The 15,900-nt window shown below is 35.2% G+C and overlaps 1 protein-coding gene across 1 annotated transcript in view; it reads left to right on the top strand.

Moving 5' to 3' along the window:
- DCHS2 (dachsous cadherin-related 2) overlaps positions 1 to 5,106 on the top strand; it is a 287,111-nt gene extending 282,005 nt beyond the window's left edge. The window contains exon 20 of the mRNA XM_027117241.1: positions 1,732 to 5,106. Within this exon, the coding sequence (XP_026973042.1) occupies positions 1,732 to 4,358 (2,627 nt within the window). The 3' untranslated portion in view covers positions 4,359 to 5,106. The remainder of the gene's footprint in view (positions 1 to 1,731) is intronic.
- Positions 5,107 to 15,900: the final 10,794 nt, after the last annotated feature.

Raw genomic sequence — 15,900 nt, 5'->3', positions numbered from 1 at the left:
AAGTTCAGAGACCTCAGTATAGTAAATACCAGCTCATCCAGCCAACCAAGCACAGTTGAAGTAATTAGCCCAGGCCTCAACAAGAATCAAAATGAAGTCAAAGAGGTTCATTTAGAACTGAAGACTTCATGTTACCAGAGTTTAGAAGCTTTTTTTCCAAGCCAAGTACAAGAAGTTCAGTAACAGCATCACATATTCAACAAGGACCAAAAAAAAAAAAAACAAAAAAACAAAAAAACAAAAAGGAAAATTATTTGAGCATCTCTACTAAGTGAAAACAACTGAGGATGTTCTGGTTTCTTTGATGTCTCCCAAGGCTCCTCGTTTTGTTATCAGAGATCAAGACATTTGTGGTTGTGAAATACATTCAGGCAAGGATTTCAGGTTAGAAAAGTAAAGCATTGTATAGAGAAAATTTAACAGCAAGTAGACATTAAAAGCTAAATTTGATAAAGATGAATAATTAGCAAAGTGCTGTCCCTAGCAGAGCACATGCTAGAAAAGAACAGGGCTGGGACACGTTACACTGTGTGTTCCCCATCTCCACCCACCACTGCGTTGTTTCACAAGTGAGAGCTGACTTATAAGTCAAACTCTGGATGATCGATGTTAATTAGGTTTACTCTGCTGATCACTTTGCAGTTACACAAATATCGAATCATTATTTTGTACACCTGAAACTAATATAATGTTATATGTCAATTATATTCTCAATTTTAAAAAGTTAACCTCAGGATTACCTGAAGGGAGAATTTAGTCACAAAATACCAGTATGAGGCCCTCAGAGTATGGTAACGGGCAGAAGTAGGTAATGTTGCCACACAGCCTGTAGATGAATGATTACTGGGTGGACTCGAACATGTCAAGAATTTGGCTTTCCTCTCTCTCTCTGTCTCGCTCTCTCTGCCACAGCAAATTGCAGTGTGATGTCGTCCCTCTGAGCACTCGATCCTGGCAACACTTTTGCTTGATATGCATTATCAACAGACTTTGCATTGATTAGAATGTTTTTAAAATCTTGAATATTATCAGGTCAACTGAGTTCATGGTGGGACCCAAACTGAAATGTGGCATTTAAAAGATACCATTTTGTATTCTTTCTTTGTGACCATACTTAAGACACATTTTCCTTAGAAAAATATCGTTACATACATACTTATAAAAATTATATATTTCTATATTTAAGATGATAAAACGTATTACACATATTTCATCAATAGGGGAAAAATCCACTTGCTGAATTAAACAAGAGCTTTAGGAAAAGCATCTCTAGAATTCAGCAATAGTTGTAAGTCTGCATTATCATATTTGCTACTTTCATTTGACTAGCATGAGTGCCATCCAGCATTTCCAGAGTAAATATCTTTATGTCAGAATGTCTCTATACATGTGTCTATGCGTAGTAGAATGGAGTATAAGTTATTCAAATAAGAATACATTTTCTTTAAAAAGTAATAATGGAACAATTTACTATATAAAAATAAAATGTTTAAAAACTTATGGCAAAGTCATCTTCAAGCAGCACACATATTTAATAGTGTGAATGCCATGAATATTATTTCTGAATCTTAAGTGTTACAAAAGTATAAATGTAATAATCTAAATTTTCTATTTGGAGTTACCTTTGGTTGTAACTAACAGATATCTTTACATATTAGTAAATATTTGCTGACTAAGATGATCATGAAAATTTTACTTCACAACATTGAAAGACTATGTCTTGTTTTTCAGGCACAGTATATACTATCAATCCCGTCTTACTTCTGGATAGAAAATCAACAATTCGATTTCTTGTTGAAGCCAGTGATGGTGGGATTCCTGACCTGAAGGCTGTTACCTTAGTGGAGATAGAAATACAAGATGTGAACAATTATGCCCCTGAGTTTGCAATAGAATATTATAATCTTAGCTTGAGTGAAGACACTCCAATTGGAAGCACACTTGTCACCTTTACAACTGTTGACCATGACTGGACCCATGAAAACACTCATGTTGAATATTCCATCATCAGTGGTAATTCACAGAACAATTTCTATGTGGAAACTAGTTTCATTCATTCAGAGTATACTTACAAGCAAGTTGGTTACCTGGTGTTGATTCACAATCTGGACAGAGAAGCAACCGCCAGTCATAAGCTTGTCCTTCTGGCATCTGACCATGGCTGCCCTCCACTGAGTTCCTCAGCCACTGTGTCAATAGCAGTACTCGATGTGGATGATAACCCACCTGCATTCAGCAGTCTGGAATATCATGCCCACATCAAGGAAGGTACCCCTCGAGGGAGCCCCATCACTGTGGTCTCAGCAAGTGACTGTGATGTGGCTTCACATGCAGAAATCGTCTACCACCTAATCTCTGGAAATGAGAAGGGGCATTTTCACTTAGAAGAAAAAACTGGAGTTCTTTATTTGATTAAACCTTTGGATTATGAAGAAACAATAAAATTTACTTTAACTCTCCAAGCTTCAGATGAAGAAAAGAAGCAGTTTTCTTTTGCAGTTGTGTTTGTCAATGTCCTGGATGATAATGACCATGCACCTCAGTTTATGTTCCCAAACTTGAACTGTGCTGTTCCTGAAAATCTTCCTGTTTTCTCCACCATATGTTCTGTAAATGCTTTGGATTTTGACACGGGTCCTTATGGAGACTTGACCTATTCTATAGTTTCACCCTGTTCTCTCCTTCATGAGATGCCGCATGATCATGACCTCTTCCTCATTGACCCCTTATCAGGGGATATTCGTGCTCAGCAAGTCCTTGACTATGAACATGACAAAAAATACTGCCTCACAGTTCAGGCCAAAGACAAGGGTGACTCAACAGCCTCCTTAATGGTTTGGGTGGATATTGAAGGGATAGATGAGTTTGAACCCATTTTCACTCAGGATCAATATTTTTTCAACCTCCCAGAAAAGAGTAATGTAAGACAATTGATTGGCAGAGTGGAAGCATCAGATGCAGATGCTGGTATTGATGGAGTTATTCTTTACTCCCTCGAAACTCCATCTCCCTTCTTTTCAGTAAATAAAACTAATGGAAATATTTATTTAAGTGGAGCCCTTCCCCTAATAAAAAGTCAAGTCAGCAAAGAAGACACCATCGAAATGAAAATAATTGCTCGTAGCCCCAAACCGGACTCCAAGTTTACATCTTGTACTGTTTTTGTGAATGTGTCTTTTTCCTTGGAAGGAAAACACTCCACAGAATCAGCTAGCAGCTTTTTGATCAGTCTCACTGTCTCCTTTTTAGTGTTTTTGTTACTTGTCTTCATTCTAATTGTACTTATTTTAAGACATAAACAAAAAGATGCAATAAACAATTTTGAAGAAAAGAAAACATCATCATCCTTAGATATCAGTGTGAGACCGACCAGGGATGCCAGCACGCTGAAACCCTTCCAAAAAACTAATGAGAGTGATAATGAGGTAGTGCCCGTGGACTCCATGCCTGAATGGTTGAGTTTAACAAGAATTATGGAGAAGGACATTGCACATCTGTACAGGCACTCAAACTCCAGTGGTCACTATTCTGTGGAAGGAGAAACTGCAGAAGATAAGGAAATCCAGAGGATAAATGAGCACCCTTACAGAAAGGACTCTGACTCAGCTCTGAGTGATCGGGAGTCCAGGGTGCCAGACTCCGGCATTCCAAGGGAATCAGACCAGCTCTCTTGTTTGTCTGGGGAAACTGATGTGGCGGTCACTGCTGAAACAGCAGAAACCAGCCATACATTTGAGGAAGGAGATCAAGGACAGGGCTGTGGCACTACCTATGTTCAAAATAACATCTTACTCCAGCCTCTAAAGAAGAGAGAGGGAAAAGTGGGCATCCTGGCTGATGTCAGAAAAGAGGCCGTCTTTATTTCAGGTGATCAGGAAGCAGGATGCGCAGCTCTTTCAACCCAGAGAAACTCTGATCATGATGTAAGAGGCAACTATCACTGGGATTATCTCCTCAGTTGGGAACCCAAGTTCCAACCTCTTGCATCAGTATTTAATGATATTGCAAAACTAAAGGATGAGCACTTACATATACCTGGCATTCCAAAGGAGAAGAAATCTTTTGTTTTTCCACCACCTTTGATAACAGCAGTAGCCCAGCCCGGGATTAAAGCAGTTCCACCAAGATTGCCAGCCATAACCCTGGGGCAGGGACTTCGGAAATACCCACACTCCCCCATTCGCTATCATCAAAGTTCTCTGCCGAAAGCCATGACGCCTAGTTTTTCTCCATCCCTTTCTCTGCTGACCACACAGACCCCTGCCATAACCCCGCTGCTGTCAGATGGAGAGTTATTAGGAACACATCTGAGTGGTACATGCCATGAACCTAAAGCAGCAGATGAAGCTCAAATATAAAACAATTGTGATGTCAAGCACCTGCTCTCCATTGGTCATGAATGATTGGACAAAACATTCCTAAGTGAGCTCCTTGAGATTGGGTTCATTTATCTATGAGTGAGGGATATGATTTAGTCTAGGTTTTTAGAACCCTCTCATTTAAGTTTGGAGAATTTGTTTCAGTCTTAATGAGAAGTTACCCTGTCTTTTAACCTTTATGTTTTGCTCTCAGGACTCAAGTTTGTATATATTAAGTAGTGTATATTCGGTCACACCTGGTCTTCTGTATGGTTAGATTTCCAAAGGACACAGTGAACTTGGCTGACTGCCAAAACGTTTATATGAAAATAAATGGAAATAAAGTATACTGTATTCTGGTCACTTTACTGCTGATGATTCTGCTATTTATAAAACAAATTAGTAAAGACTGAAAAAAAAATGAGTGTAGGACAAAAAGTAGCAGAGAGGGGAAATTTGGAAGGATAAACAAGTTGTAAAGTGAAGCAGTTTTCTGCAGATCTGATATACTTGGAGATGCGTTTCCCCATTTTCCCCATAAGCCACACTTGGGGAGTTTAGCCATAATTTGAATTTACTATGGTGTCTTTTGGAAATCTAATGAGAAATTAAGAATGAAATTTGTCATACCTCTGTGCCAAATAAGAAAATTATTCTTGATTAAATGAACCAGAAATGCATGTTCTTAATGGAGAGCCAGTATTGATAAAAGCAATAATGTGTGGTTGGCTGCCACTGAAGACGTATTTCCTTGGCCTTCTTTACAAATAAAATGATTTTTTTTTTCAATGCTCTGTCTTGTAACATGGTACGGGTACAGACACTAAACTCTGAAGATTAATTTGTGTATATTTCTTCATTTTATTTTCTTCTACATTCAGTAACTTTTGGTGAGAAATAATTTATCCACTCAATGTCAGTTTAAAATTTTTCACTCAGATAAAATTATGTTATTTGCTAATAATAAATTTCATAGAGTAATGTAGCAATATATTTTTAATGAAGATTTTTTTATATAAATACTCCTACTATAAAAGTTAAGAATGGATGTCAGAAGTCTTTCTACCATTTGTTTATACCCTTATTTAGCTTCAACTGTCACTAGGCGGAACAGTTTGGCAACATGGTTAAAATAATTCTGTTTTGTACAACTACGGTTTCAGAAATATAATGGTACTGTGTGGTGCACATATATATATGTATATATAAAATGCTATCTCCTTCTGTTTGGTGAGCCTGAGAATCTGTCAGAGATTCTTATCCCTTCCAAGAAAGCAGAGCACATCCTGATGAGGCTGGTCCAAAAGTCATCCATGGTAGGCAACGTGGCCAGGCTTTGGAGTAAGAGTTTAGGATTCTAATGTCGAGTCTAGAGGGCATCTGGTGTAGTTTTCTTAGTAGTTAGTGTGGGATTCAGCTATAGGAATATTTCCTTTATGTTTTCTTTCAGTAGTCCTATCTGTAAATTTATGTGGGATGACTAATGTCTCTTTACTGAAAAACATTTTAGGATGCCATGTTTGATATCTAGTTTTGTAGATAAATAATTCTAAGAGTTCCTATGCTGATTTTATCATATATATATTAGAAACTGTATGAAACATGAAGGTTTTTGGAGAAGCCTGGAATCCTAGGGAAAGTGATTTAGGCATGGAACGCTTAAATATTAAAGGATGAATGCATGTTTCTCTTTTTCTTCATGGCATCCGGAGAAGAAGATTTCATGGTTTTTTCTAAAAAAAAATAATTATTATTACAGCGTTCCAATGTTTATTCTCTCTTTGATTTTCTTCGAAAGATTCCTTTGAGCATACGAAGAAATGCTATATTGATTTTCTTTTCTAATTATACATGGAAGTTTTGTTTTGCAACAGAATTATTTCTAGGAAGCAAGAACATTTTGTTGTTTTTAATTAAACAGGTTATTCATTACTTATGCTTAAAAAGCTATCTATCTAACTCTTCTGTAAGTTATTTGCCAGTGATTTTATTCCTCATTCTGGACACGATTCTGCATTTTTTTCTAGACATTTAATAAAAACAGAAGACATGAAGAATTTAGAGCTATTCCTTACCAACATCTAGTGGATTTTTAATTGATGACTTTATTAATACAGTATCCAAAGCCACAACACTGCCAAACGACTATTACAGTAGGGTTGAGAGTAAAAATGTGAACATGCTGGTTAAGTGTTTGCAGTAAATCATATGTCAGCCCTTTCAACTAGAGTGCTTTTTTCCTAAGTAAACAATATAATTTGTACAGTTTTCCTTCAAGTTTAATATTAACTTGCCTCATATGTTCTGTGTTACTTTGCTGATCTACACACCAGCTTTAGCACTCTGGAGGGGGTACAGAACTTGTTAGTGGAAAATCATATTAAGCCCCAAATTCATAAGCTATAAAATAAAAGACAGTTGTCTCTTGTGGAATTTTGCCTGCCTGAAATTCTGGACTTTCTCGTTGGCAGCCTTAAAAATACTGGTGTAAATCAGGACCAAATGGATATCAAAATTCCATGTCCTAGTAGTAATCATGGAGTTAGCTTCCAAAACAGATTCCCAGGCAAAGAAAAGGAAAAATGCAGCATCTTTGGGGATTTGATCATTTAACTGTTCTTTAAAAATATTATAATGCACTATAAACTACCAGCTGCTTACAGGTGTGCACACTTGGTCCATGATAGATGTCCTTGTGAGACAGGGCTTGTGTTTCTCAGCACCTTTACCCTCAGTTTCAGAGTCCCCCTTTCTGTGTTTTCCAGAAGTTATGGTGATGAAAATTAATTATTAATTTAAAAATTATTTCCATCCAAACATGTTTTGTTACTTTTGTTTTGACCTTTTACACATACCTTATCTTTAAGTTAAAAAAAAAGCAAGACATAACTAAGAGGATCTAAGATGTTAACCCACTTCAGAGCAATGAAGGATATAGATGGCTAGTGGATTCTCACATGATGTCATGGATAAGCTCATTGGATTTATTTTCATTGAGCTCGAAACTATAGAGCTATCTGTTTGGTCATAGCTGGAGAGTTTGTATGGATAATCATTCTGTCCAAGAGGGATGCCAGGACCAGGAAAGTTGCAGAAGTGTTGCTTATGACCCAAACCAAGCATTCCAGTGTGAGTCACTGAAAGTAGCTTTCATCCATTGTAAAGATGGAGGGAGAGAAGGAGGAAAGGAGAGAAGGAACAAAGGACAGAAGAGAAAAGAGAGGATCAAATCTGAAAAGGAATAGTTTAGGGCATGGGTAAAGAAATACAAGAAGGCAAAAGGGTAAGGACCTGTAAAAAGAAATTTTTAAGTGTAAAGATTTTGCTGAGTCACTTGCCCTTCCTGGTTCGTCCTGTTGAGGAATCTCTCTCTTTTTTAAGGAATTTCTTTTCTCCTTCTTATCTGCTCCTCTCAGGTCTCTCCCTCCATCATCTGAAAATTTAGGTTTATCAAGCTGTGAACCTAAAGCTAGGCGACAATGAACTAGAATGCATTTGACCATAGCACTTGAATTTGTTGTGGGATGGGTTTGGTTTTTTTTCTTTTTGGTGAATTAAAGAATTAAAAAATCGGAATGATTGCCTTACCTTATTCCCCACTCTACATAACTTTGGCATTGCAAGAGCCACAATTTTAAGTTGGTGACTTCATACCAAATAATGAAAGTTCAGAAGGCAGTTGGGACAGAATATGGAATTTTAGTACTTAGTCTTTTTTTCTGGTAGCTCATCCTCTTTAAAAATGAGCACTTGTTTCGTAATTGGGATTTTATATTAAAATACTACATTTTATATAACTTTTAAGCCACAATATAGGCATAGTCGATAGTTTGTTCTCAAGTATTGTCAATTTTATTTGAATTCTGGTGACATAAATTATTTTGATTCCATATTCATCAAAGAAATCTGTCTCTTAGAAACAAAATTATGGCAATCTTAGAAAGAATCAACCCCAAATGACTGGAGTATCAGACTATTTCTTTCTCTTAGACACTTGGCACTTGGCTATTTAATGACAATTTAGCACTTCCTACTGTTTTGGTCTATATAACTTTCCTCATCTCACCCAATATATTTGCTAAGCCAAAACTGTGAAATGAGTAGTAGAGAGGGGAAAGTGTACCAAATAAATAGCAGATGCACAAGTGCATCTCTTGAGTGAGAAAGCCTTATTTTTGTTAGAAAACTAAATACATGGATTTTGTTGTTAGATAGTAAACCCTCAGGGCAAAGGCCTGGTCTCCACCTGTATTATGAAATACAGATGTTCTTAGAATGAATGAGTACATATGTGAATGTGCACAAACAAGGCAATAGTTTGAGGGTGAGATGCATAAGCCTTGACCTCATTAGGTGGGAATTCTAACATAGTTCTGTGATTTTAACCAATCATAGGAGAGAGAGAAAGTCAGTGTAAAGAGCTTATCAAAATATTATAGAATATCTTAGATAAAGTCAAATGACCAGGTAATTCCTTCTTCAATCTGATTTGTTTTCTCTTTCTCCCTTCCTTAAAATGTACATACATTTCTTGTGAGTTTTAGACATAATAGAAACAAGTTAGAGATGACATTCAAAAGCATATTGTTTGAGACAATGACATTACCTGACTAAGCACACTGGTTTAATTTAATTTCAGTTCCTGGATTAAACCACAACTGCCCTATGCCTAGCAGAATGAAGTTCTATCAATAAGAGAAGAGAATATAGTTCAGTAGATATGCCTAGAATGTTTACATCAAAACTTATTAAAATATAAAATAAAAGCAATATGAGGAATTTATGAAGGAAATTCTATATATGCATATATTTAGTATGTGTTAAAAGTGATATTTTAAACAAGTACAGATTATTTATCAATAATAAATGCATACTGGGGAATTGAGGGAGGGGGTAAATATGATGTATTTCTTCTCATACCATAAACAAAGCTGATTTTTAACTGGATTAATGAGTAAAATTTAAAATGAAACCATAAGGACTGGAAGAAAAGCATAGAATAAAGGTAGGAAAGAACTTTTTTAAATATAAAAGCAATAAAAAGTATTTCTTTTTATTATGACAATAAAAAGTACTGTAACCAGTTATGAGAAATGATAATTGGGAAATACTTCATAGGTTTAATCAACAAATACTTAGTACCTATTGTGGACAAGTCATGGATCTGGGCTCTGGAGATACAGGAGTTAGGAGAATAGATAAAGCCAATGAATTTATAACATTTACTTTTTATTGAGGGAGATAAAAATAAAAATACAATTTCAAGTAATGTTAAGTGTTATATGAAGAAAAAAATTTAAAAGCTATAAAGAAGAACAAAGACATTGACAAGGTTGTGGTGGAATACAGCAGTGCAATCCTGATTGAATCTTTGGGGGAGGTTTCTGATACGATGCTATTTGAACTGAATGAAGTGAATAAGCCATGCAAAGATCTGAGGGGAAAGCATTGAAGGTACATGTGTCAGCAAGCACAGGGGACCTTGGGTAGGAGCAATTGGAGTGTTTGGAAAACTAAAGCCAGAGTGGTCTAGAATTAGTGTGAGAGGAAGAGTAGCATGAAATAAGATCATGGGGGTAGCTAAAGTTCAGATTATGTAGGGTCTTGTAGGTTATGGTAAAAGGCTTCAGATTTTGTTCCAAGTGTTATGGGAAGTCATTGGTGGCTTCTGCCCAGAAATATGATATTATCTGATTTACATTTTTGAAGAGTAACTGGCTACTTTGTGAAAAATAGGCCAATGCAGAGGTGGGGAGCAGGTTAGTGCAGTAATAGTACCCTAGTCAATTGGCTATTGCAGTAATCTCAGCTGGCGATGATTGTAGTTCAGCTGGGCTGTTATAAGTGGAGGTGAATAGAGTCAAGATATATATTGGAGGAAATGTTGCTAGTTCTTGATAGTGAATTGGATATGGGTATGGAGAAAGCTAGACATGAGTCCAGGGCTTAAGAGAGAATTTAGGGCTATAGAGAAAAATTGCAGTCATAAGATTATGGATATTATTTAAAGTCAACTGGATGAGATCAGTGAGGAGTAAATGTAAATAGAGAAAAGATCCCAAGACTAACTCTTGGTCCTTACCAAGAGATCAAAAAATAAAGAAGATCCAGCAAATAAATCCCAGAGAAAAACAACTAGTGAGAAAAAAATAGAAAATCAGGAGAGTTTGATTTTCCAAAATCCAAGTAGGGAAAGCGGTTTACGTTCTGGTTAGTGCAAGATAGCAACATCAGTGTAGATTTTAAATATTCTCAAATGACCTTACGAAACAGAACAAGTGAAGTCATTCCTACAAATTCTATAATATAAGCAGGCAAAACAAAAACACCAATTATTAGCAGTAGCAGCGAGGAGCAAAGAAGGAATTTCCAACTTTCTGCCAGAGAACCAGGAATCTCCAACAAGTACATGCCTATGCAAGAAAGATCTATCCTTGGAAGAGAAACCTAGAAGGCAGGTCTAAGAATAGCTGTCAAAACTGGGAAAGGGTTACAGAACACCCACTTTGTAGATGAATGTAGAAAGACTAAAGTGAAATTAGACTATGCTGGTGTGTCCAAGTCCTCAGAGCTTTCAGAAATACACAAGCAAATTGCCTTCTAAAAGGCACACAAACTGCCTTCTAAAAGTTGCCACACCAACTCTCCTGAAAGTAGAATTCAAATTCATATGAATAGTAAAGGGAAAGAAGTCCTAGGTACAAAGGGGGAAAGGGGACCAGAGAAACTAGAAGGTACAAAAACACTCTTATTTATAAATAATTTGCAGAAACAAGAGAAGATGGGGGTCCTAGAACCATGAATCTAGGAAAGCTATTCTGTTCTGTCATCACCCCTATATGGTAACGTTCTAAAATAAGGAAAATCCATCTCAATAAAACATGAGTAACAGAAAATAATTGCAATATAAAATATATTGTAAACAAAAAGACTAATTCTCTGAATGATGTAACAATGGACAGTGAAGACACACTAGAATAATTATGGCTAAAAGGCCAAAGAAAACTGTGACTTAATATTTCAAAACTAGGTAAAAGAAATTAATAAAACACTTTTTAAAACACTGTAAAGTTTGAATAATCAATCAGAAAAGACTAGCTAAAAGACGTTAAAAGAAAGAGCTAAATATAATTAAAATAAAAGAAAAAATCAGAAGACTAAACTAGAAGGAACAAAAAGTTAATAGATACTAATGAAATGATAGTAAGAGAAAAAGAATGAAAAGAAAAAAATGGGAAAAAATCAAACAGAATTTTTTAAAATGAGTAAAAGAATTAGAGATGATAGATTTAGCAGACTGGAAAAAATGATTCAATGTGTGTATAAATTTCATTCCTTAAGAAGAAAACTAAAGAAAGCAGAAAAATTATAATTCAATAACACTTTCCAGACATAAAACAAAATTTGAATTTACATATTGAAAATGTATACCATGGAAAAATCAACCCATGTTAATACTAACATAGAAATTTTAAATCTATTGTGCTTTAAAGAGAAATAATATATCCTTTGGGCTTCCAGATAAAAAAGCCAAGTGACTTACAAGGTGAAGAGATTGACTTACTTTTCAACAACAGTATTTTAAGCCGAAGACTGTGGGGTAGTATATTTAAGATACTTGAAGAAAATGTAAGCCAAAATTTGTATCTAGATAAACTTACCTTTAAGTATACATATATCATCAATGAGACTGTGAATGTGCAAGATCTCAAGGAATATTTCTAAAGAATCAACTAGGGAATGAATTCTGAGAAAGGTTCACCATAAAGATATTAAATATATTTAAATGTAGAGCTGATAGTGAATATAAAGGTGGTAGCATATTATTGAATATATATTTAATATATGCCCTGACAATGTTTTTAAATTACAACTTTAAAAACGAGGAAAGAAAGGAAGAGCACATGGAAATAGAATGGTTGTCAACTGCCTTATAGGTCCAAATTGGGAGTAAATGGTATTAGAATTAGAAAGTAGAAGAAATTAAAGGTAAAACAAGACATTACTGAGCCATAAAACAAACAAAAAGATACCCATGGAGCTTATGAATAAATAAATCTGGGTCTTTAAAAATCAACTAAATTAAATCAGTTAAATGTGAGAAAATACAAAACAAGAAAATAGCATATAAAACTAAAAATAATATACAAAATAAGAAACAGAAAGAGGGAGTAATGATAGCTGTCAAAAGAAAGAAGGTAAATCAAAAGAGACTTTTCTGCAAACTCTATACAAATTCATTTGAAACTCTAAAAGAAATAAATAATTTTCTAGGAAAATACAATTACCAAAATTGACCCAGGTAAACATAGTCTAAACAGAATGAACTTAAAAGATTAAATAAAGATGTAAAGAATCTTCCCCACAGATATTTCTATAGTAAAATTTTACAAAACCTATGAAGATTAGGTCATCCAAATGCTATTTAAACTATTCCAAAACATGCAAAAGTAAGGAAAATAATGGATTTAATATAGAATTAATATCAAAACCTGAAAAATAATGTACAAAACAGAAAAATAGTCTATTTTCACTTATAAATATGTATGCAATTATTAATTAAAATATTATTAAAAAGAATTAACTGTACATGAAATGGCCATCATCAAAAAGTCTACAAACAGCAAATGTTGGAGAGGGTGTGGAGAAAAGGGAATCCTCTTGCACTGCTGGTGGGCTGTAAATTGATACAGCCACTATGGAGAACAGTAACTTAAAAAAAATAAAAATAGAACTACCATACGACCCAGCAATCCCACTACTGGGCATATACTCTGAGAAAACCATAATTCAAAACCAGTCATGTACCACAATGTTCATTACAACACTATTTACAATAGCCAGGACATGGAAGCAACCTAAATGTCCAACAACAGATGAATGGATATAGAAGATATGGCACATATATACAATGGAATATTATTCAGCCATAAATAGCAATGAAATTGAGTTATTTGTAGTGAGGTGGATGGACCTAGAGTCTGTCATACAGAGTGAAGTAAGTCAGAAAGAGGAAAACAAATACCGTATGCTAACACACATATATGGGATCTAAAAAAAAAAGAAAGAAAAAAATGTTCTGAAGAACCTAAGGGCAGGACAGGAATAAAGACACAGACATAGAGAATGGACTTGAGGACACAGGGAAGGAGAAGGGTAAGCTGGGAAGAAGTGAGAGAGTGACATTGACATATATACACTACCAAATGTAAAATAGATAGCTAGTGGGAAGCAGCTGCATAACACGGGGAGATCAGCTCGATGCATTGTGACCACCTAGAGCAGTGGGATAGGGAGAGTGGGAGGGAGATGCAAGAGGGAGGGAACATGGGGATATATTTATATGTATAGCTGATTCACTTTGTTATACAGAAGAAACTAACACAACATTGTAAAGCAATTATACTCCATTAAAGATGTTAAGAAAATAAAAAGAATTAACAGTACATGAAAAAAATTACATTGTAACATGGGAGACATTTCATAAATACAGAGATGATTAATTATGAAGAAATCCATCAATATAATTCATCATATTAATATACTATGGAGAAAAAATAATATGAACGTTTTCTTAAATGGCAAAAATGCACTTAACAAAATACAACATCTATTCTGAACAGCACTTGGTAGTCATGAATGGACACTTACATATTATGAATATTTCCTTAAAATGATAAAATTACATCTAATCCAAAAGCCAGTATCTTCCCCAGAGAAACTGAGACACTCTAGATCCCTTTTTGCAAAAGCAAGGAACAAGACAGTATGCCTACTACCTCCACCAAAATCTAATATTGTAGAAATTAGTCCACAGAATTAAACAAGAAAGAAATTAGAAACAAGATTTGAAAGAACAAGGTAAGACTATTTCTACTTGTAGACTACATTATGTATTTATGGAAATATCAAATTAATTGATGGAAAAGTATTGAAAACAATAAGAGAATTCAGTAAAGTTGCAAGATATAACATTAATATACAAACATCAATTCGATACCCTTCACATATATGAATAATAACCAATTAGAGGATGAATGGAAGAGAAGACTTCATTTAGAGTAGAAAAAAATCTAAGTAAAACGTTAATAAAACAATACCTAACATTCATATGAGGGAAGTTATAACATCTCCTGAAAGACACAGAGGAGACATAAATAGATGTTTTTTAATAGACTCAATGTTAAAAAGTGTCAGTTGCTCCTAAGTAAATTTATAAACTTAACCTGAGCCCAATACATATACCACTTTTCTTTCTGGAGTTAACTAACTTGGTTACACAATTTATTTGGAAGAATAAACAAGGAAGAATAAATAGGAAACACTGAAAAATTATGAGCTGTGTGTCTGTATTTTTGTGTATGTGTATGTGCATTAACCTTACCAGATATAAAAATATATCTTAAAGTTCTCTATAATAAAATAAAGTGGTATTGGTACATGACTAGATAGACTAATGGAATAAAATAGGAAACCCAGAAATGAATCCAAACGCATGCAAAGTCTTCCTGTAATGATAAATTAACTTGCTGTATACCAATTCCCCTGCTGAGAATAAGTAAAAAGCTGAAGAAGGATAAGAAGGATAGGGAGAAAAAGAAACAGTTGTTTTGTATATGTGTGTGAGAGGCATCAGAGAACTATCAAGCCAGTGAACACTGGAGGAACCATGTGCCTCGAGAGAACAGAAACACAGAGAGGTATACCTGATAGACTGTGTCTCAAACCCTCTTGAGATGGAGTGAAAAATGTCAGTTGCAAGGTTGAGAAGCTAAAAGCAGCTACTGGAAATTTTATGGGGACAAATATTAGAGTTAAAGGCCTACCAAGGAGGAGAGGCTCATTGATAAATACATCAGTGAATAAATTGGAACTCCTAGAAAGCTGTCCCAGGAGTAGGGGTAAATCAGAAAAGGTAAGCCCTCACAAAACCTGTAGTCAAACTTTGAATAAAATCAGTTACATATTTGTGTAGGTGATCTGTCTGTACTCTAACTGCTTGCCAAAAGTAATATCTAGTCCCCTATAGAGAATAAAATCATTCAGAATCTTTATGATTATTCATAACAATATCCACATTGAATAAAAAATGGCTAGATGTACTGAAGAAAAGGCATACATGATCAAAACTAAAAGAAAGGGCTTCCCTGGTGGCACAGTGTTTGAGAGTCTGCCTGCCGATGCAGTGGACATGGATTTGTGCCCCGGTCCAGGAGGATCCCACATGCCACGGAGCAGCTGGGCCCGTGGGCCATAGCCACTGGGCCTGTGCTCCGCAATGGGAGAGGCCGCGACAGTGAGAGGCCCGTGTACCGAAAAAAAAAAGAAAAAAAAAAAAAGAAAACAAAAAACTGAAAGAAAACAGACATACAGAAGATCCATATATTGGCATTATCCCACATGGACTTTAAATAACTCTTCAAGAAATTAGATGCCATATGGAGAACTTCAGGAGAAAACTGAACTATAACAACTATAAACTAAACTATAAAAAACTATCTTTAGGGCTTCCCTGGTGGCGCAGTGGTTGAGAGTCCGCCTG

This window comes from Aethalodelphis obliquidens, unplaced genomic scaffold (assembly GCF_003676395.1).
Source record: "Aethalodelphis obliquidens isolate GAN/ISIS:26980383/991018 unplaced genomic scaffold, ASM367639v1 scaffold17, whole genome shotgun sequence".
Taxonomy (NCBI): Eukaryota; Metazoa; Chordata; class Mammalia; order Artiodactyla; family Delphinidae; genus Aethalodelphis; species Aethalodelphis obliquidens.
This window is presented reverse-complemented; position numbering and strand designations above follow the sequence as displayed.